General features: G+C 34.0%; 1 protein-coding gene across 5 annotated transcripts in view; it reads left to right on the forward strand.

The window, feature by feature from the left end:
* The window catches only part of LOC106459010 (high affinity cAMP-specific and IBMX-insensitive 3',5'-cyclic phosphodiesterase 8B-like), a 151,819-nt gene that overhangs the window by 75,343 nt on the left and 52,243 nt on the right, over positions 1 to 24,233 (forward strand). For 4 of the 5 annotated variants that reach the window (XR_002610493.1, XM_022385387.1, XM_022385388.1 and 1 more), the window contains exons 4-10: positions 4,046 to 4,236; positions 6,573 to 6,632; positions 7,029 to 7,086; positions 15,822 to 15,989; positions 16,804 to 16,938; positions 20,845 to 20,933; positions 23,022 to 23,101. Coding sequence is in view for 4 of the 5 variants with exons in the window: in XM_022385387.1 (XP_022241095.1) it covers positions 4,046 to 4,236; positions 6,573 to 6,632; positions 7,029 to 7,086; positions 15,822 to 15,989; positions 16,804 to 16,938; positions 20,845 to 20,933; positions 23,022 to 23,101 (781 nt within the window). In the remaining variant the exon portion in view is untranslated. The remainder of the gene's footprint in view (positions 1 to 4,045; positions 4,237 to 6,572; positions 6,633 to 7,028; positions 7,087 to 15,821; positions 15,990 to 16,803; positions 16,939 to 20,844; positions 20,934 to 23,021; positions 23,102 to 24,233) is intronic. The other variant, XM_022385390.1, reaches the window with a different exon arrangement.

Genomic DNA, 24,233 nt, shown 5'->3' on the forward strand with positions numbered 1-24,233 from the left:
CCTTCTTTATGGAGTTCCCCATATTCCTTAGATGTTTACGTATTGTTTCATGAGAGACATGTAATTTCAGGGCCATTTTACGAGTTTGTTGCCTTGGGTTAGGCTCAACAAGTGCCTTCAGAGCATCAGTATCAATTCCAACATGTTGGCTCCTGCCATCACAGTTTTTAAGGCTAAATCACCTGAACGAAATTTGCTGAACCATCGTTGACACTTACGAACGTTCAAAACATTTCCATAAACTTTGATATTATTTGTGTCTACTGAGACGTTGTTTCCCTTCTTGTATTCAAACAGCATTACATACCGAATGGTGTCTCGTCGTGTGCCATCACTATAAGGGATTAGAGTGTACTAAACTTTACACATTAATATAGGCTACACTAACGTGACGTTTAGGCGGTTTATTTAACTATTATACGTGATGTATATTTTTTGGGGGGTTAATGAAAGTGTTTCAAAACGCGACATTAATTTGTTGACGACCTAATACTTGTAACTCCTGAGTGAATACACTTGTTAAATCTCGTAAACAGAAATAAACGAAACAAAAACCACTTGCAGCTCTTGAATGATTACGTGTTTTTATATTCCACACATAGAAATAAACAAAGCAGAAACTACTCGCAACACTTGAGTAATTACAGTTGTTATATCTCGTAAACGGAAATAAACGAAGTTGAAACTATTTGTAACTCCGGCGTGATTACGCTTGCTATATCTCCACACGGAAATAAACGAAGTTGAAACTACTTGTAACTCCTGAGTGATTACGCTTGTTATATCTCCACACGGAAATAAACGAAGTTGAAACTACTTGTAACTCCTGAGTGATTACGCTTGTTATATCTCCACACGGAAATAAACGAACAGAAAATACTTGTAGCTCTTGGGTGATTAGATTTTTTAAATCTTGTACACGGAACTAAACGAATCAGACACTACTTGTAACTCCTGAATGACGATACTTGTTAGGCCTCGTACACAAATAGCAGGAAATACTTATAGCTTTTGAGTGACTACACTTGTTAAATCTCGAACACGGAAATAAACGAATCAGAAATTACTTGTAATTCCTGAGGGATTAGACTTGGTAAATTTTACATACGGAAGAAAGGAAACAGAAACTACTTGTAGCTCTTGAATGGTTACGTTTTTTATATCTCGCATACGAAAATATACGAAACAGAAACTACTTGTTACTACTAAGTGTTTAAACTTTTAAATCTCGAACACGAAAAAAACTAATCAGAAATTGCATGTAGCTCTCGAATGCTTAATTTTGTTTAGAATCCGTATACATATAATCTTTTTATACTATTTACAGTTGTCATAAATAGCATTGACCGTGCAACCTGTTTTCTATTTTTATGTTGAAGGTTGTATCAAATCTCTAGATTACTGCTCATGGTTTTATTTTTTCATTTTTCTGAGTCAGTTCTTTTAGTGAGATGTCACGAAATGTTCAATTAAGGCTGATATTGAAAAAAAAAAGTTCAATTTCAATCTTTAATATTCAATCAGGGCACCAGAAAATGTATTGATTTAAAATTCTATATCTTAAAAATTAATAGTTTCGAACAATTAGAAACTATAATTGCTGTAACAGATCACTTGAATTTGAAGCTGGTTGTTCGCACATATAACTGTTCACATGGTAACTCTTCGAACAGTTTTTAGTCAGAAAATACAGAATTCTATACACATCGATAGTTCATGAATAAAATCTATTACTTCACGTCGTGTTACTCTTCACTGTGTAATGCAACTATTTCATTTTGTTCATGAAGTGGTTGTGGTTTTGCTACTGCTCAATGACTCGAAATGTTACTGATAAGAAAATTTATTGGTGGTGGTAAACATGTCACATAGAACTGGTTGTAACAGTACCTTGTGGTAAACATTTCACGTAGAACTGGTTGTAACAGTACCTTGTGGTAAACATTTCACGTAGAACTGGTTGTAAGAGAACAGGTTACATAAAACAGTGCTCATTTAAATTGGTATGTATTAATTTCGAGGTGGTAACCAAGGAAATCAGTTATATTTTTTCTAACAAAAAACCTGTCCTCAGTGTGTCTGTATGTTATAAATACCTAAAACAACTTGTAAAAAATATTTTGAGCTCATAAAATACAATTTTGTTTAGTCATGTCTGATATCACAGTATCATGATAAAACTGAATATAAACTTATTTATTCCTAACAGGAAAGTTTGTTTGTTTGTTTTTGAATTTCGCGCAAAGCTACACGAGGGCTATCTGCGCTAGCCGTCTATAACTTAGCAGTGTAAGACTAGAGGGAAGGCAGCTAGTCATCACCGCCCACCGCCAACTCTTGGGCTACTCTTTTACCAACGAATAGTGGGATTGACCGTCACATTATAACACCCCCACGGCTGAAAGGGCGAGCATGTTTGGTGTGACGGGGATTCGAACCCGCGACCCGCAGATTGCGAGTCGAGTGCCCTAACCACCTAGCCATGCCGGGCTCCTAACAGGAAAGAGTATGCAGGCATCCCTTGTCGCCCTATGCTTTGCATGATAAGACTGAATATAAACGTGTTTGTTCTTAACAGTTATTGTTGTTTGTTATTAAGCACAAAGCTACGCAACGGTCTATTTGTTCTATGCCCAACACGGGTATCGAAACCCTGTTTATAGAAGTATAAGTCCGCAGACATACCGCTGTGCCACTGAGAGGTGTTCTGAACAGGGAAGAGTTTTCTAGACATCCCTTGTTGTCCTATGCTGTGAATGATAAGAATGAATACAAACGTCTTTATTCCTAACAGAAAAAAGTTGTGTGGACATCCTATGTTACCCTTTAGTTTGCATGATATGACTGAATCTATACGTCCTTATTACTAATAAAGAAGGGTTATGTTACTAATAGAGAAGGGTTATGTTACTAATAGAGAAGGGTTATGTTACTAATAGAGAAGGGTTATGTAAGCATCCCTTGTTGTCCTATGTTTTCAATGATACGACTGAATTTTGGCCTTTTTCATTGATGACAGGAAAGAGTCGAATAAAAATTATTTGTTTTGAAGAAACAATGTCTACTGATCGTTTTTAATAGCTTCACTTTGAAATAATGCTTAAAATATTATTAAGAATTAAAGCTACTTAAAGCAGGTAAGTATGTCTTACGTGTACCATTAAAACAAGTTGTTTGTGTTTTTTACAAGGGTATAACTGTAACAGAGGCCAATGTTAAGCAATAAGCTTATTAAAAGTAGGAAATGGAAACTTGTACCATTCTCACTTTTGCATAAATATTTTGAACTACACTGAAATATACGTAATTTTTAGCCGCGGCACAGTGGCTCATAGAATGGCTGAGTTGTTTTTTACTGTTTTTCGGGTAAAAACGTTTAGCTCGTAGCTCCGTCATCTCTTCACCAACTTGAGTTCTAATTGCAGTATCGGATTCAGGATATCAAACCCTTTCGATTGATGTGTTTGATCCCGCCCAAGGTCTCATCAATTAATTTATTACAATACTGCCTAAACTAATTTCAATTTGAGTGCAGGCTGGTAGAGATCCTGAGGAGTAATAAAATTGAATTTGGTATATGCGCGCCCCACGCTTGGTATTGCTGGCGCACAAAAATATAGATAATAAAAGAAAAAATAAAGGTCTCATAGTTTAATTTACTCTAATACTGCCTAAAAGAATTTCAAGTGCCGCGGCTATGGAAGATTCCCTCTTGTTGTTAATTGTTACTAATGGCAATACTATACAAACTAATATGAACTCTTGTATATAGTTCTTAATCATAATTACGATTTCACTAATACCATAAATAAGACGTTTTGTCAAATTATGAATATGTATAAAGATAAATTCCACCTTACAAACTTATTTTATTCAAAAGTATCATTTTCAACTTTTTTATTTAGAAAATTTATTTTTGTTTGATTATGTCCAAAAATCAAATTAGAGGATAACTAAGTTCCGAAGGATTCCAATAATCAATTGCTATAAAAAAAGGGTTTTATGTATTTAATTAATTATTCCGGCATTCTTCATTAAAATTAAGGTGCTGCTAGTTTTCGACAAAGAGGATTCTCAGTGTAAAGCTCTAAAATTGGCAGTGGAAAAACTCCAGTACGACTACGTCGTTGTCACCAGTGACACACAAGCCCTCGATCGTATACGAAACAGTCATTACCATCTAGTGATTGTAGACACTCGTCATCCATCTGGGTTCGACCCTTTTCTTCTCGCTAGGTGAGAAAATGTTACTTTCGTTTGATCTTTTAGATGGAATAACTTAAATGAAAATGCTAAATACTAAATGTATTTCAAACGGTTTTTTTTTTATTTTTACATTACTGTTTTCCTAAATATGTGACGAAACTGTTTGCCGTTTAACCATAAAACTACACAATGGGCTATTTGTCTCTGCCCACCACGGGTATCGAAACCCGGTTACGAACGTTGTAAGTCCACAGACATTCCGCTGTGCCACTGGGAGGCGAATCGTTGTGAGTTATAGCGTGTGCTTAAGTTAAAGTGACTGTGGAAATTCTGTGTATTGCAAAGTTGTATTGAGAAAGAATAAACTAGTTTTATTTAAGAAAGGACTTGTATTGCTGAAGATTTTTAGGAAAGAATTTTTTACGGAAAATTAAACAAACGAACAGACACGTAACAGTAGTATGTAAAGTATAACAGTTAAACATAATATGAAATAGATTAGCTTATTGTGGTAGAAACATTGTTATATTTGAAAACAATGAGTCTTGTATTTATTATTTTTAGTTGTACAAAAATTATGTATGATGTTTCGTTGCAGATGAAAAGTAGTAGTAAACAAAGAAGCTTAATTATAGAAATAAACGACCTTATAACGTCACACATAGTCACACTTTACAGCTTCTTTAGGGGCATTACACTAATAGACACACACAAATTTATGTTTTAGTGGAAGTCTCCTGAAGAAGCTGTAACGCGAAACGTTGAGTGTCAAAAAAATAAAAAATAAAACAATTGGTGTTACAAGGTCGTTTATATCTTTAACTAACATATATTTCAAACTCGAATATGCTCTACAGAAATTATATAAACAAAGAAGTTTATTGAGATATATACATTAAACATAGTAGTGAACAACTTAGCTCAATATCATAAAAGTTCGAAATAATGATGAAGAGGCGAGCTTTGTGTAAGTGGTGTCTGCTATTAGGATTACAATTAACATATTGAAGTGAATAAAACATTAAAAACCTGGTCACTTAACCTAGCTTTATGTGGACAGAGAAATGTATAAAATATGTTATGAACAGAAGAAAGGACGATACCGACATATTTTCATTGTAGGAAACCACTCGGATGTTAGGTTTTGATCTAAAATAAAAGTTACTAGTAGTAGAGAACTCATTTCTTATCTAATTATTTAGACAAGTGCATTGTATTCAACACTCTATTTTAAATCAACTATTACAGTCTCATTAAGAACACTGTCAAATAGTTCCACCGATCTATGTTCATCAGCCATAGCAACCTTAAACGTCCAAGGTTCAATTTTCCAATAGAAGAGTCCACTGTTCCCTAGGTTACCACAAGTAACATATACATTGTTATAACTGGCCATGATGTAAAAGAAATATTGTGGCAACTGGAATGAGTGGTATACAAACATACTAACGCTGGTGAGAAATTGTCCTCTTTATTGTGTGAAACGCACCTGCTTGGCGTGGCGCAGATCTTATGACGGTTTATAAATCAATCAGCAAATATTGTTACAATAAGCATACTGTCAGACAATGAATTGACAGTGAAACATGTCTTATTCCAATCGGTAAGAACTAAAATAGCCATTGCTGATTGGCCTACAACTCAGTAATGTTCACCCGCGTTATAAAATAGCTTACTCTAGCAAAGAGGTTTGATTGTTAAGTAATAACAAAAAACGTATTAGGTAGTACTGATACTGTTAGAGCCAAAAATCATTTAGTGAGAGGGCGTTCAAAAAGTTTATATACAATCTAACAAAACCAAGTCTGTAAACCGTCAGAATACAACTCAACATAAAATTATATTGATAGAAATGTATAGGAACGAAAAATCACAGGATTAACACCATTTAGTTCTCTGTAGATGTAGAAAGATTCAGGTTTGGAAGTATTGTAACTTGAATAAGTCAGGTATGAATATATATATAAAGGATACTCTTGTTTCTTTTTTCACTAATAATGATAGGAAAAAATTTTCAGTGTGAGTACTAATTTGTTAAAATAGAGTTACGTTACGGTATTACATGGGTGTAATGAACTTCAACAATTCATCACTTTACACGCAAGCAGAAATAATCTAATGAATACGAGCTTACGTGCCGAGAAACATGTATTTCATTTTCCAAGACACATGCTTCAAGCAGTAAATTTTGTTGTTCAGGATGATTTTCACTTCTTCTCCTCTTCGGCTTACCAGTGGCGCTACCTAGCAGCTTCAGCTAAAGTTACACTATTTTTCTTACTTTTTACCGTAACTGTTGTAGAAGACTATGTTAATCCAAAACATAATCTTGATATTGTGAGACTATATGTAATGTTTTTCTGCAGGTCGTTTCGTCTATCCAAAGATAACCATTATAGCTGTTTTGTTGCAGTTGTGAAACGGAGGTAGGTAATTATGGTATATTTTAGATTATTAGTAATGTAAAAAATAATATTTTCTTAGCTTTAGAAAAGGAAACTCGTTGATATATATATATGTATATATATATATATAATAACCATACCTTATAACTTATTTGCTGTAACATACTTAAATCCAATACAGAAGAATTTTTCAACTTCGTTTACTGTATATTTGTAAAGCAAATTATACGTCTAAAGGAAGCGAAATCCTATCACGTAAATTTTAAAATTTCAGTTTGTTTTTTTCTACTTTTTGTTCAAACACCACTTTTAAGTATTATGTAGCTCTTTTTCCAGCTTCAGACACTTATACTGTTTCAATATTTTTATGGAATAAGACTCGCAACCGAAGATTATTTTTATAATCCTTCCTTACAGTTTGGCAGAAAAAGAAGACTCTTTGATATTTAAAATATTGAATGCTGGATTTGACAGGGTAAGCTTGTTTTATTTTGAATTCTGTACTTGACAAGGTAGTTAATGCAAAATTCTGTGTGGTGTTCCGTTATTATTATTTTTAGTGTTAAACTAAGCGGGTTAATAACTGGGAATCTGAAATTTTAGATTCGACAACTTAACCACTGATGAAAACTAATGTATTTTAATGCAGGAAAGATTATAAATATTATAAATATTGCTGAATTCAATAATATAAATAGTGGTACACTTTGATTTCTAAATTCAGCAGGGTAAGTATTGCTATACATTGGGTTCTAAGTATCAGCACGGCAAATAATGCTATACTTTCAAATCTCAACTCAGCAGGGTACATAATGCTACACATTGAGTTCTGAACTCAGCAGGGTACATAATGCTGCATATTGAGTTCTGAACTCAGTATAATAAACAAAGCTACACCTTGGGTTCGGACCTCTGTAGGGTAAATAATGCTACACCTTGAGTTCTATTCTTAGCAGGGTAAATAATCTTATAATTTGTGTCCTGAACTCTTCGTAAATAATGGTACACTTTGAGCTCTGAATTCAGCAGGGTGTATAATACTATACATAAGTTCTTAACTCAACAGGGTACACAATCCTACACTTTGAGTTCTGAGTTCAGCAGGGTACATTATGTCTTACCTTGAGTTCTGAGCTCAGAAGAAGAATTAATTCTACACCATGTGTTCTAAACTCAGTAGCGCAAATAATGCTACTCAGCGAGTTCTGAACTTAGCAGAGCAAATAATACTACTCATACCTAATGGTTAGAACTCAGCAGGGTAAATGTTACTAATCACACCTTGAGTTCTGAACTCAGTAGGGCAAATAATACTGTACCTAGAGTTATGAACTCAGCGGAGTAAATAATGCTTCACCTGGAATTTCGAACTCAATAGGATAAGTAATGCTATTTTCTGAGTACTAGGCTCAACGAATAAGTAATGAAACGTTTTAGTTCTTGATTCAATATGTTAAGTAAAGCAATATTTTGAATGTGGTCGATTTCATAGGACAAGTAATAGTTTGTGTTTATTGATGGATTCTGCAAGAGGACATTGTTGCATTTTTTACGTTTTGGGACCTATCTTAACATGGCAGTTAAAGCAATAATTTGAACGCTTAATTCAACAGGTCAAACATTTTGGAACACTTTGAAACTATGAATGTAAGATATATGTAGTACTCATTTTTATATGCAGAATTTGATAAGATGAATAATGTTATGTTTTAAGAGATAGGATATCAAATGTAACTTTCGGATTCAATAGAGTAAGTAATAGAAGGATGTACATCCTAACTTCAACAGGATATAAGGTGCAACCACCTGGAAGCTGAATTACACGGGGTAAACAATGCCACAAACTCACAGCTGAATTCAAAATTATGATTGTTGGTTTGGTTGCTGTTAAGCCCAATAGGTTATCTGTACTCTCTCCACCGCGGATATCAAAACCGGAATTTTAGCGTCATAAGTCTACAGTCTTACCACTGAGTCCCAGGGAGCAAATATTGTGAGATACGCTACATTTTAATTTATTACTCAACAGAGTGTGTAGTGGAATGTTTTGAGTGATAGATATTATTACATTTTGAGAACTGGACTTAAAAGGGTAAATAGCAAAACAATAGTGTGGGTAATACCACTTCAGCCTCATTGCTTTACTTTTATTGATATTTACAAAATAATGAGTAATTCTATATTTTGAGTGCTAGAAACGACACAGTCAGTAATGCAACAATTTGAGTGCTAGAAACGATATAGTAATGCAGCAATTTGAGTGATAGAAATGACACGGTTATTAACTCAGCATTTCGAGTGCTAGAAACTATACGGTACATAATGCAATATTTTAAGCGCTAGATATGACCTGTTAAATAATTCTTTTGGGTGTTAGAAACGACATGGTAAGTAATGCTTGATTTTGAGTGCTAGATACGACACAGTAAGTAGTGCAACATTTTAAATGTTAGGAACTACAGATTAAATAATTTAGCATTTTGAGTGTAGAAATGACAGGGAAGGTAGTATTGTATTTTAAGTGTTGGAAATGACATGGTAAGTAATGCAGTATTTTGAGTATCAGAAACGACATGATAAGTAATGCAAATTTTGAGTGTTGAACTCAGCAGAATAAGTAGAGTTAGATTTTAAATGATGAATTAGTCAGGATAATAATGTAGTAATTCAAAGTAAAATTGGACAGTATAAGTAATGCTACATTTATAGTGTCATGTTTGGCTTAAAGGGTTTGGATTTGACAATGTAATTTATCCAATAATCCGAATTCCACATTTCACATGATAAGTAATGAATAAGTTTGAATTTTGGATTCAATAGGAGAAGTAATGCTTTATTTTATATTGTGGATTTAATAGGTAAACTGCTATATTTTAGATGCTGAATTCGAAATAATAAAAAATGCTTAATGTTAAGTACTAGATCCTACTGGATGAGCAATAATACATTTTGAGGTATAGATTCGACAGGATACGTGCTGTTACATTTTGAAGGGGTGGACTCTATTTGTACATAGCTCCGTTTTGGAGTGGTGGATTCAATGGGATGCATAATGCTTCATTCTAAAGTGATGGATTTGATAGGGTACATAAAGCTACGTACTGAAGTGGTGGCTTTGATTGGGTACATAATGCTTTATTTTGAAGTGGAATATTTGACAGAACGATTCATCTGAATTGGTAGACTCTATGAGGTACATAATACTTCATTTGAAGTGATGGATTCGACAAGGTACATAATTCTCCATTCACAAAAGGTGGGTTCCATGGAACACTAGTGCTACATTTGAGTTGGTGGATTTGTCTAGGAGCATAATACTTTATTTTAAACCGTAGATTCAACAAAGTACAAAACACTTCATTTGAAGAGGTAGATTCGGCAAAATACATAATGCCTCGTTTAAAATGGTAGATTTGACAAGGTATATAAAGCTTTTATAAAGAGATAGATTCGACAGAGTACCGACCTTTACATCTTGCAATTTAATGCCACACATTAAAAAGAACATGTCCTACAATTGGACATTACTTCAGCATAATGAATGCTAGTATCCTCTCCCAGTTGTACTAAAGTGGTGATCAGCTTCGTTGATGAAGAGGGAAATTGACCGAATGGAGTAACCTCTAAAGTCACTGAGTTTTAATCCCATTGAGCATGTAGGGAACTCTTGCAAAATGCGACACTAAAAATGCCCTAGAAACTGCTATTTAAGTTTAGTTGTCGGACATAACTAAGGATATCGCCAACACTCACGATTCCAGGTTTTGTTTACTGTTCGTAATAGCTATTACTCCCTATTGAGATGAAATGTCATAAAGTGTAAAAACTGTAAAGCCGCCTCTACCTAATTTTTAATTATGATCTTGGGACTATTCATTCAGATCACATGACTGCTCATCAGATGCCTAAATTGCATAAAACCAATTAAACCGAGGTGTGAGGTTATTGACATTATACAGTAATTTTATCTCATCATAACTAACACATAATTCTATTTATTCTATTTTTTATGCTAAATACATTCTTTGTGTAAGCAAAATTTTGGGACGATACACCCCCAGCTTTTAATTAACCCATATTCGGTGGTTTTTTATATTAATTCCATGGCTTACTTCTCTATGGGATTTATGACGGCCAGCAGATGACACAGTATAATATTTCCTTCTATTATCCGCTCGTTATCAAATTTCCTATACAATAGTGCTGCTCCAGTGAAAATCTCTTTCGACGCACGTGTGAACCGAGGATCCGTTGTTTACATTATCCCTTTAAAAATATTATTTTCTCAATTACTAAAAATCTGTTCACATTTAAGCTTGCATATGATATTGTATTGTGGTTTGTACGTAAAATTCCAGTGTTTGGCAGATCCAGAAGTGGCTTAACCGGTTCATTAGTTAATGCTCATCATAAAGGCTAATAATGAATCCCTTTAAAAGACACGTTTTGTATTTTAAACGTTATTTATGTCCCCTTCAAGTCAAGAAAATAGCCAAAGTCGTTTTTACGTTATCAAGTCTTTATTTCGAACTTTAATGGGGTATGATTGTATGGAAACACTTTCAATGCCTAATGATCAGTTTACGGTATCAAACCGTACAAAATGTACATTATTGCATTCCACGTTACATACCCATTATCTATAAACGCTCTTACACCAAGCTATAAGCAGTAAAATGTCGACTTCTATCACTTGGCAAACGTTACTTTAACAAAGTAGGCGACATAAACTCTTTTAACGTAATTTTCATGACTTAAGCTTTGTTCCTGGCTTTTGGCAACTACAACACTCCTTATCACAAAGTACATAATAGTTTGTTTCATAGTTTTTTTTTCTCCTTTATGTTACTCTATCACTTATGAGCTTTGGCATGGCCTGCTAGCTCATACACTCCTCTTTTAATGGTGCGAAACAATACTTATCTATGCATGCATGTCTTTCAACATTCTGGGTGCTCTTGTTGAAAGTAGCCTCTGTTAGTTGGATGTGCTCTGTATTGTGTTCCTGATATTCTTTAAATCACCCCAAGTTCTTTTTTATATTTAAATTCCCCTAAAGTTTGTCACCATCATGGAAGAGTTGAAGAATGAGTAATAGCCTACTGAAGGCCCTTGGCTCTATGCCTAAATTACTGTACTATTCTTCTCTCTATTTGATAGCCAGTTAGAGTCAAGATGCCAAAGGAAAGGAACTCCCAGATGTTCAGAGAGGAATTTTTATTGAATGTAACTTTGATGGCATGAGAGTCTGAGATATTACAGTCTGCCTGCTAATACTCAGATCCACTGTAGGTAATGTGTTGATGAAATTGAAGATGTTGGGATGTGCAAATATGAAGCATTTACTGAGAAACCTAAAATGAAACATTTCTTCGTTTGTACACATTTTGAAACAATTATGAAGTAAAGCCATACATGTAAAATTAAATTCAGCATCTGGAGCTTTAAAGCAACTTCAGGACTACAGTCCAGATCATCCACATTAGACGGGGACCTCTATAATGCTGGATAATACAGACACGCTGTGGGCCATGGCCATTCAACACAATGTAAGGTGATGGTTACTCATTATACCTTTAGGATTGAACAATCATAGTCATAACGTTTAGTGATGAATACTGCTACTCGTTGTTGGTTGACAAATGCTTTGAATATGGTTGTGTTACTCCAACTTAGAAATATGACGTAGATCTGTTTTAGCTGATTTGGACATGACCTTAAAGCATTCGTGAATGTCTTGTTACATATAACATTCTTCACAATGCTATGCTGCCTGAATTGATAAACTTTTGTGAGAAAAGATCTGTTCTATTGTTTAGCATACAACGGGGAGGGAGAGGGCATGTTCAACAAGAGTTTGAGGCTTGTAATACCAGAATCCGCCATTCACAGCCTAGAACCCCCTCCCCCCAAACCCAAATGAAGTGAACTGCTCTGGAACGTTTTGAAAATCCATTTGAAAGATAGACCCGGAATTTTCATTATATTTGTAGTATTCGTCAAGAGGATTGGTAGTTCACATGGCTAGTATTAGTAACAATCTCAGCTGTGATTAACCCTAAAGGTTGGATAAAACGGACCTTCAAAATGAAGTAAAAATGTCAACTATTTATCTAATAATATGTAATTTAAAATAAGTGATGCATTTAGCATCAGCTGCATTTAAATAACTAAAATCATTATTTCAGCAGGTATCGAGAAGGTTGTGCTCCATGCACATTATCTAGGACATTGACACAAAAAAACATGAATATTAAAATGAACAAAAATTATCATTGGTGTTAGTGTGTGTGTGTGTGTGAACTTGAACTGTTACGGTGTATTCAACCGTCGATAATTCCTCACTGTTTGAAACCTACAAAGTGAAATTTCCTGGAATACCTACCCTATAATCATAAAAAAAATGTAAAGTGTTTACTTAAAATCAAAGTTGTTCAAGAACAAAAAAATAAAAGTTACTCTTTGGTCAGTTACATTACGATAAAATAAACTGTGTCAGATATTTGGGAGTTGGATACCTGGGGCGTTCGGAAATTTGGCACTTCCGTTGCACCCCGCTTGCGGTATAAGTGTGCATAGTGGGAAAAAAACGTATGTGGGATGTTTAGGATCATCAAGAACAGAAAGACCACTCTTTAAGTTGTTCAAGAACAAAACATTATAGTCACTTTTTGGTCAATTACATTACGATACAATAAACTATGGCAGATATTTGGGAGTTGGATACCTGGGGCGTTCGGAAATTAGGCAATTCCCTTTCACCCCGCTTGCGGTATTAGTGTGCATAGTGGAAAAAAAGACTTATGTGGGATGTTTAGGATCATCAAGAACGGAAAGACCACTCTTTAAACTATGTCTGACCGTGCGAGAGAGACAAATCCAAGGGTTAGGTTGAAGGAAACAAGCCGCCAACAACGATAACTAAAGTTCATAAACGGCCAATAAGGCAGGGCGGCACGGATCAATAAATCCTACGCCTCAAAATATGACGTAGGGGAAACGGGACAACCCCGAGAAAAAAATCACTTTCACTGGACGGTTGCTGAAAGATCTGTCCACCCAATGCCCAAGATATATATCCTGAAAAAATAAAGATGAAAAGAGAGTAAGCAAAAGGGTAAACTGGAATAATAAAATCAGTTATACTGTTTTACACATTGATTCTCCAGGTTATCAGGTGCTAATTGTTGTTTATCAGATTAACTTGGGACGTGTATTTTTGCAAAGAAAAAAGTGGCTGAGATTGAGTTTCTTGTTTGTGCTTTTATATAGAATTTGAATGCTAATTTTATGAATCTAACTTTGATTGAAGGAATAAGTGAGGATTTGTTTATGTAGGATGACAGATTGTAGTGCGAGAGGTCGAAGGATCAGCGTAGAACTCGATTTTCAAATATTTGTAGTCTCGTGAAGGTGTTTTCCGACATGTTACAAGTTATTATGGAGCCCTATTCCATCAGTTGCCTGATGAAAACTTTGTAAATGGGTGAGAGAGAGAGAGGAGGGGGACATTTTACGCCCACTAACGTGGTGTCCTATTATCTGTGCAAGGTTTGGCATGGCCTGGTGGTGAGTGTGCTCGACTCACAAGCTGGGGGTTCGAATCCTCTTCACCCAACATGCTCGCCTTTCAGCTGTGGGGAATTATAATGTGACAGTCAATCCCACTGTTCATTGGTAAAAGAGTAGCCCTAGAGATGGCGATGAATGGTGTTGACTAACTGCCTTCCCTCTAATCTATCACTGTTAAATTAGGAACGGCTAATGCAGATAGCCCAATCTTACTTGCATTTTATTAAATGCAATAATCAACACAGTTTTCAGAGTACCCATAACAACAAACCTAAAATTCGTGCATAAATACGCAAATATATGACCAATCCACGACAGACTCATAGATTGTTGGTTAATATATTTGATAAAAATGTATATAAAAACAACTCACTAACCTTAATAGATCATTATATCATACATGATGACGACAGTCCTAAGTATCTCTCTCTCCACTCAATTTTACTATAAGAAAAAGTCCACCTGCCCTAGATCAAAATGTATCATATTATATCATAATAGAATTAGGTATCACACGTATATTTAAAAGGGGTGTTATATGTGTGAAATGTGCATCTGGCAATTACTTCAAGTGAAAAAACTGCCATTTTACTACGGATCTCTTTGAGAGTGCAAACTACCTAATAAAAAGCGTTTTACACTCAGTGTTTTACATAGTGTTCAAGTACTGACTTCGTGAATATTTTATAACATTTGACAGTTTAATGTACAATAGTGAAGGAGGGAGGAAGAAGTCTGAATAGATCCTGACCCTCGCAGGCTGCGCATAACAACCAAATACCTATCCAGACAGTTTTATCTTGATTTGCATTTTACTCATAATTACGTTGAAGAGCATTTTCCATGTAAACTTGTTGTTGAGAGTAACACGAAGAAATTGTATTTTGTCTATGATCATGATAGGTGCGTCATATAGTTTTAAACGGGCTGTTTTGAGTCTCAAGAACTTCTTATTTAGGCTTTTGTGAAATATAATTGCTTGAGTCTTAGACGGATTAAGGATGATCCACCAAAATGTGATCTGACTGAGTGATTCTTGAGTAGCGAGTGGGGTGGAAGGTCTGGCGATGTGGTCAAAACCGCTATAAAGTCGGCGTATTGCTATACGTGAATTAATTAGTGACTGGAGAGGCTGTGACATGTCATTAACGTATAAAATATTAAGTATAGAACTTAAGACCCAACCTTGCGAGACTCCAACGTTAGGCGAACATGGCTGGAATGTTGCAGGTGCTTATTCCCATAATTTATATATATATAAGCTAAGCATTTTTTATTTTTTTAATTGCACTTGATCAGGATAGCAATAGTATGATACAACTATATCATAATATATCATAAAAATCTTCTTTGGTAGTTGCATCACTGTACAGTTATAAGTGTATTTAACGTTAGAATCCTATAATAAGTGTATTGTTAGTGCCATTAGAATGCTCTACCTTGGTAGTAACATAATTGTGTAACTCTGTTTTGGTACTGGAGTTACCATACAATCATATTTTGGTAAGGGCATTAATTTATGACGAAATAATCAAGAAACAATTATATCATATTAGTTAAAGTACCACCTCCCCATCCCCCCCCCCCAAAAAAAACAATAATACAAAGATATCCTGATTATTGTTTCGATTGTTTAAGTGGTTTCTAGAAAGCTGTAGCCTGACTTTGTGTTTGAGTGAGCTAATCCTTATTGAGGGCAACGAAATCATGACCCGTCTGAAACTTCATGCAACGCAGGCGCTCTTCACTGCCCTGGAAAACTCTTGTGACGCTGTTCTTGTAACCGGAAAGAACCAGGAAATACAGGTAATCCAAACTGTCTAGTAAATGATATCAGGCGTTGAAATGTTAAAAAACTTTATAACCTCTTTTTGTTTTTTTCAAAAGTTGAAACGAACTGTAACGCTGTCTTAATCAATTATTCGCGCTTCACAAATGTTTGAAACACTACCAAAATGGTTTGTTATCGATGAAAAAATATACATATTGTTACGTATAACATGCTTCTGTTTGCATATTTTCTCAAGAATTATTGTTGTTTAATCAAACTAGAACTGCTCATTGTATTTTATATCATCTGAAAAAAGTGAAAATCAAGATCAAACTGAACGTATACATTTTGATACGAAAATGCCACCGTTTGTAAACTTCCAACCCACCTACAAATAACAAGTATTTAAGGCAAAAATAAAACTACAAACAAAAAGAACGGTAGAAAGTCATTAATTCCTAAAAGAAGAAAACAGTAAAACAAGTTTTCAGAGTAATAAACTAAAGTTATCCTTTATTCGTACAGCCACAAGAAATCGTTTGTATATTCTGTAATATTATGTATACTTTACCTCTACTTCTTTGGCAGGTGGAAGACGGGTAAAAGTAAATTATCATTTATTTCGTAGGGTTAATTTTGATATAACGATGAATCTCTATAGAGTCTATACTAGATTACAACTTTAAACTAGTTGGAGTACTTGTAAAGCTAGAGTTTATTAAATAAGGCTTAGAATTAATAGATAAGTGAAGTCAAACTAAGAGAAATTGATTGAATAAATGTGTCGGTTTGTACAAGTAAGAAAACGGTTACCTTCTTAAATGAGTTTTAGAACTTCTCTTATGACAGTACATGAACCAAGCGTCTGAAAAGTTGATGGGTTGTAGCGCAGAGGAGATGATGGGGAAAAATGCTTCCCAGCTTCACAGATCCGACTCTACTAGAACAGAAATAGTAGAGAACGTTAATATTAAGAAAGGAAATGTAAGTGATAACAGTAGAGATTTTTCCATTATAGTACAGAATAATGTTTGAGTGCTATTTGAAGCACCAAATTTGTGAAGACAGTTAATATTAAATTACCTTCTGTTAATCTATGAGAATATACAGTTAAGATGAAACTTTTTTTCCGATTGAAAGAATATAAAGGTATTTGTGTCTAAAATCTACACAAAGCCTTTCTCCACATCAAAATCATATAAAAGTTATTGTGTGACAATCTGTGTAATTGACTTTACTGGGCTGATGAGAGGTGACACTAAACTGTAGGTCGCAGCTCATGGTGTCAAGGGATTTTGCTAGCTAATGTGAACTTCTATGTTTTCATTTTGTAATAAACATTACTAAATATCACCTGAACTGTTGACACCAACAACGTTAGGAGTTTCTTACAATAATCCAGATGCTCGTTTTATTAGTCCTTAAATCATTTCATTCATATGCGGAAGTTAAGTTATAATTAATTTTTGTAAAAAATGTTTGAAAGTTCTTAATGATAAAAATGTAATAATTAGATTATATATAAAACTTTAGACAGTATCGTATGATATATATATAAATTATTTGCATAATTTTATATTACCGAGCAAGTAAACCAAGTATAGAAACAAATATTGTTAAACACGAACATTAGGTTTTGAAGTTTGTTTTAACCACACACTAAACAAGTAGGTTCAAGTTCTTACTTTATAACAATGCTTTGTACGAAGACGTTGTCGTACTTCGGTGAATTTCCTAAATAATACAGTGTTACTACTAGCAAACATTTTAAATTTGTTGCGTTATATTCTTGAATCGTATTTTCCTGGTCCTTTTGAAAAGTTTACATTAGGTGCTGAACATGTTCTCAAACACAAGTGATGTTTACAACTTACAATATAGCATATTTTAGGCTAACTGCAATGTGCGTTCTTATTCCTACAAACAGGATATACATATGTGTGGTTATATGATGTGATTGTTATGTTCGCTAGTATGATCTAGCTTCAGTGTTATACACGTGTGGTTTATATGATGTGCTTCATTTGTCCAAAGCTGACTATAGAAATTGGGGTACAGCCATTCTTCACATATGCGCTATACATATTAAGCTATACCGGTGTGGTAACTATCAAATATGAAGGAAACCTTTCTGTCTGTCTGTGAACGCATCTCCTCCTAATTGAGTTGACCGATCCAGACCAAATTTGCATGCTAACTTAATATCCCAAAAGCAAACCAAATTCATAATAAACGTTCACATATATTGAAAAATAAAAATATTTTATACAATAAACCCTTTATCGTTACTGCAGTAGCTACTGTAAATAGTTGAGTTTGAACAGATAGCCCATTCTGTAGCTTTGTGCTCAATTACAAACAAAAACAACAACAACATAACTGAAATATTTTTGAGGATATTTTTTACTTCTTGATGTAGTATATAGTTTTCCGTAGAAGCAAAATTCAAAAGTATTATTAAATTTAATGTATTAAATGTACCAAATTCAGACAGTAGAAATCTTGACCACATCTCTACTGTAAAATTGGCTGCTTTGAACAAGAAGTGAGGCAACTTATTAGTCATTTCTGCAAAATTTCTCGAATCGACTGCTACACCTCCTCACTTCCGATCCATTTCCCCTGTTATACAAGTTTTCTTAGAGAATGAATGCGGGCACGGCATGGCCAGGTGGTTAGGGCGCTCGACTTGCAATCGCGGGTCGCGGGTTCGAACCCATATCACACCAAACATGATCGCACTTTCAGCCGTGGGGACGTTATAATGTGACGGTCAATCTCACTATTCGTTGGTAAAAGTGTAGCCCAAGAGTTGGCGGTTGGTGGTGATAACTAGCTGCCTTCCCTCTTGTCTTACCCTGCTAAATTAGGGCCGACAAGCGGAGATAGCCCTCGTGTAGCTTTGCGCGAAATTCATAACAAACAAACAAACAAGAATACACGCTACTGAAAATTCTCGCAGAGATCTTACTCATTTTTAACAAATTTGTTCGTGTATTCTGTGTTTTCAAGAGAAAAAAAGACGGAGAAATGCAGTCTCCTTTAAATAACCTGCAAAAATTTTGAACTTTCACCGAATCTGTCGGGCTGGGTATACAGTTTGTCGCTCAAAAAATTAATCAAATTGCACATCTACTGAATTATATAGTGTGATCTAGCTATAAAATTCGTCCTGATTCCTACAAACAGGTTATACGTATGCGTGGTTATATTATGTGTTGGTTATGTTATCTAGTGTGATCTAGCTGTAAAATTCGTCATGTTTCCTATAAACATGTTATACATATGTGTGGTTAACAATGTGTTTGTGATCTTGCTTTAATGTTCATTTTGACCCCTACAAACAGGCTATACACGTATGTGATGTGTTCGTCTTATACTCTAGTATGATCTAGCTGTAATGTTCGTTCTGATCCTCACAAACAAGATATTCACATATATGGTAAATATGATATGTTTGTCTTACAGTCTAGTATGAACTAAGTGTAATGTTGTGAAAATTATTTACAACATTGCATTGATTGTTCATTAATGTACTGTTATTTGTTATGTAGTAACGTACTCGTATTTGTTGTTTAGTAATGTACTGTTATTTGTTATGTAGTAATGTACTCGTATTTGTTGTTTAGTAATGTACTGTTATTTGTTATGTAGTAACGTACTCGTATTTGTTGTTTAGTAATGTACTGTTATTTGTTATGTAGTAACGTACTCGTATTTGTTGTTTAGTAACGCACTGGTATTTGTTATACAGTGACGTATTGGTATTTGTTGTTTAGTAACGCACTGGTATTTGTTATACAGTGACGTATTGGTATTTGTTGTTTAGTAACGCACTGGTATTTGTTACATAGTGACGTATTGGTATTTGTTGTTTAGTAACGCACTGGTATTTGTTGCGTTACAGAATTATAATAAGCTATTACAAAAGCGTCAGTGGCCTGAGAATACTCTGTATGCCTATAAATTATTTAAGTAAATTTCACCAGTGGGATTATGTAAATGTCACTCTCATTAACAACACCAACGAATAGAAGAGCATAATATAGTGGTTATCTAAAACTGGGAGAATCTCTTAAGATTTTCGAGTTTTGAAAAGTGATATAATATTTTCACGCCTCCCACAAAATGCTAAAATAATGTGTAGCTTTTTTATATTCCTGAAAGTAAATCTATCTTGAATAATATAATAATTAAGTCCCATTTGGAAAAATGCTTATATGATTGCTTCGAAATTGAAAAGAACGAAGTCGAAAAAGTTTAAATTAGAAATGTAACATTCATCAAATCTTTGCTATTTAGTTTAAAAATGAAATATTTTATGAACATTTCAAGAAGCTTTACAAATACGAACACAAACTCTATAATTAAGTTTACGAACTTTTGTGAGTACGGTAATGTTTCAATCAAATGAAATCTTACATTTAGTTGCTGCAAGTTTATTCCTTTCAGTCTTAGTTTTAAACTTCAGCATTTATAATGGATGTATGGTATCAAAATGATGTTTTAAAGTTATATACTGTTCTGAATTTTTTTCTTTTAAAATCACTTTATTTTCTAATATTCAGATTATTCGTGATTTTCACCTTTTTAGGAATATATTATACTTTTGTAGAAAACACTGCGTTTTTTCAACCTTATAATGTTGGTTATTTTCTTATAATCAGGCACCTGTTCTATTATGATATTATAATAATGTCATTTGATCTGTAATGTTTTACTTTCGCCTGTTTAGAAATAACTATTATTGATTGAGGAATTACTTTGCAAACATGTAATTATATGGCTCCTTTGAACATAGGAGTAATCTACCCTCTTTTATCACAAAACGTATGTTAAAATTCACTCATTGATACGTGATAGATTCCATAACAACTCTTAATTTGGTAGGATTGGGAAGGTTCAGGATTTCGCAAAAGAAAGACTGCCCAGCATACGCCAATGTGGAACAAGGTGACACCAGTGGACGTTCATAATGGGTGACTACAATATTTAGTATATTATAATATATTTAATATATTTTATGCCTTGAAAAGTTTCATAGGTCAAGCAAGTTATGGTATTTAATAAATTGACAATCGTTCTTGTGGAAAATTCCATAACCTTCAATCGAGATTATAGAAGATCAAGAAAGTTGGTTCATCAGGAAGTTAGAACATCAAAAAGGATGTATGAAAAATTGCTGGCTGAAAATGTAAAACTTACAGAAAGGATTTCTTTAAATACCTTAACGGTAAACAAAATGTCAGGATGGGGGGTAGAACCATTGAATGGTGATAAAGGAAGGTTTGTATCTGATTATGATGATTGGACGTTAGCTAATGTCACTCCTCTTTTCAAGGGGGGGTAATAAAATTTGTCCTAGTAATTATAGGCCTATTAGTCTTACATCAGTTGTGGGATAAGTTTTGGAAAGTCTGATAAAAGATGCTTTGCAAGGTTACTTAACTAAATTTAGAATTTTATTGGATATTCAACATGGTTTCACTAAGGGAAAATTTTGCCTTACAAATCTTTTGATATTCTTTGAAAAGCTTACTGCTTATGTAGATGAGGGTAATGGAGTAGATTTGGTGTATCTGTATTTTCAGAAAGTATTTGACAAGGTGCAACATAAAAGGCTTGTACAAAATTTATCTCTATAGGTGTGGGAGATGAGTTAGCAAATTGGATAGAAGAGTGGCTGGAAGAAAGCAGAAGGTTGTTACAAATGGAGTTCAGTCAAACTGGATTAATGTCAGAAGTGGGATACCTCAGGGCTCAGTCTTAGGACCTTTGCTCTTTTTGATTTATGTCATTGACATAGATCAAGGAATTGTCAATAAATTACTTAAATATGCAGATGATATTAAGGTTTTAAGTGTTACTAGCCGGGAAGAGGATGCTGCTACTTTACAAAAGTATTTAGATCACTTAGTGAGTTGGACAAATAAATGGCTGATGAGTTTTAATTATAATAAATGCAAGGTAATATATGTGGGTTATCATGATTTGAATTATAAGTATAATTTGAATGGGAATAACCTTAACAGTGTCATGAAAGAAAGGGATCTTGGTGTAATTCTTGATCAGTCTCTTAAGTTATCGAAGCAATGTGCTGTTGCCAGTGGTAGGGCAAATAGGATTTCAGGTTGTATCTACATAAATATTGAATACAAGTCTAAAAAAGTTATAATTTCATTATATAGGTTACTGGTTAGGCCACATTTGGAGTATTGTATTCAGTCTGGGGCTCGTTACCTTAGGAAAGACATTGAATTATTTAAAATGGTTCAGAGGAGGGATACTAAAATTGTGCCTGGGATGGAGGGGTTGTCATATGAGGAGGGATTAAGATCTTCGAAATTGTTTTCTCTGGAAGAAAGAAGAGTTAGAGGGGATCTTATTGAGGTGTTTAAAATTGCAAAAGGAATTGATAGTGTTGATGCATCATCTTTTTTCGTACTTAATAATGAGAGTAGAAGGACTAGGGGACAAAAATATAAATTTTGGCAAGGTAGGAGTCATCTTCAGCTAAGATCTTTCTAACAGGGTGGTTAGCCTCTGGAGTGGGTTGCCTTCGGATGTTGTGGAAGCAATAAATTTAAGTGAGTTTAAGAGAAAGCTTGGTAGATATTTCAATGATAAGAGATGGTTTTGAATATTTTATATTATTTTAGAGTAGCATAACTATATGAATGATAAGGACTGGCTTTATTTAATTAATTTATTTATTTAATTCTTTAGTTTAGTTTAGAAGGTGGGACAGGTCCTTTTTTGTCTTTAAATATTATCTTGTATGTTATGCTATACTGTTGGTATTATGGAAAGAAAACACAGGTGTTGTTTTATAATCTAAGCATCTGTACTTTTCAAGCAGAATACGTAAATTACTAAGACAACTCGTATTTAAAATGTAGATAAATCTTGAACAGAGAGTCTAATGTGATACAGTATAGTTTGGTTTGTGTCTATTTTAAAATAGTTTTAATACACTTGTAATTGTATAACTTGCATCGTTACTCATATCTAATGTAGAACACAAAGTTCACGTAATGTTTATTAACAGCTGAGATAAACTTTTTTAGAGCCAATGAGCACACAGTATTAGTCAGAGAAGGGAGATCCAGTTCCTTTTATTCCGAGAAGTCTTATATTCCTGATTGTGGTAAGTATCTATTTATTCATTCTTGTAGGTCTGCATGTCGCTTTCCAACATTTCTTAAATCTAATTGTATTTCTGCATGCCACTTCCGAATATTTTTTTCCAATCTAGTTGCATGTCTATATGCAATTTCGACCTTTCAGCTTATCCTTTTGATTTAAAATACACGTATAGTTAATGTCTTCTCAATACTCGCTTAACAAAATGTCACGGACAAGAGTCAATAAGATCGGCTTATGTCCGTTCGAAGTAATTGAACAAGGGTTATATGCGGTCTCTTAGTATTCCACTGTGTGCCAGTACACTACTGCAATTTTAAAAATTAAATTTTAATTTAGGAAGATCCTCAAAATAGCCTTTCTTCAAGAACACTTCGTTGAGACTTCTCTATGGTTATGTATAGAAATCGAAAATGGTGAACATATCTGTTTAAATACATATGTATCAGACCTCCAGATAAAAGTGCTATACATGACAAAATAATCCTGCCTCATACGCTTATTGTACTGTTACGACATTCGTTGCTTTTGTTCATGCTGAAATTCAAACTTACAATGTCGTCTTTATGCTGGCAACTTCAAACAACAAAGTTTCAAAATATTGCGATATTTCTTTAAAACATTATAGAAACTATAATTCAACTGTATGTTATATGAATAATGGATACATCATTTCATTTTTCTATTTTGTGTGAATGGTTTTCTACTGAACCAGTTCGGTGTTTACTCCTTTCAGCCTTTTGTAATGTATTGTTGCATGTAATTATGCTGGTGTGACACTGAACATATCCTGTAGTATCAGATATGTTAACTTTTATCAAAATAAACGTGTTAAGAATAAAATGACATTACTTTTTGAATGTCTTTTAAGTAATCTTGAATTTGTTCAAACATATAACTTGAGGTTAAAATGAATTTTGATAAAAGCTACTTTCAAGTCTTTACGTACTCATGTTCACTTATTTTATGTTAAACTGATTGTACGTTTTATCATTTTTGTACAATGTTAAAATAAGTTGAGATGAACAGGTTTGTGCTTTTTCTCATACGTAATACATTGAACGTGTACTAATTATGTCTGCTAATATTCTTATCATACAGGCTTGTACTTCTCCGTAGATTTAATACATTGAGTG

The sequence above is a fragment of the Limulus polyphemus genome, unplaced genomic scaffold (assembly GCF_000517525.1).
Source record: "Limulus polyphemus unplaced genomic scaffold, Limulus_polyphemus-2.1.2 Scaffold546, whole genome shotgun sequence".
NCBI lineage: Eukaryota > Metazoa > Arthropoda > Merostomata > Xiphosura > Limulidae > Limulus > Limulus polyphemus.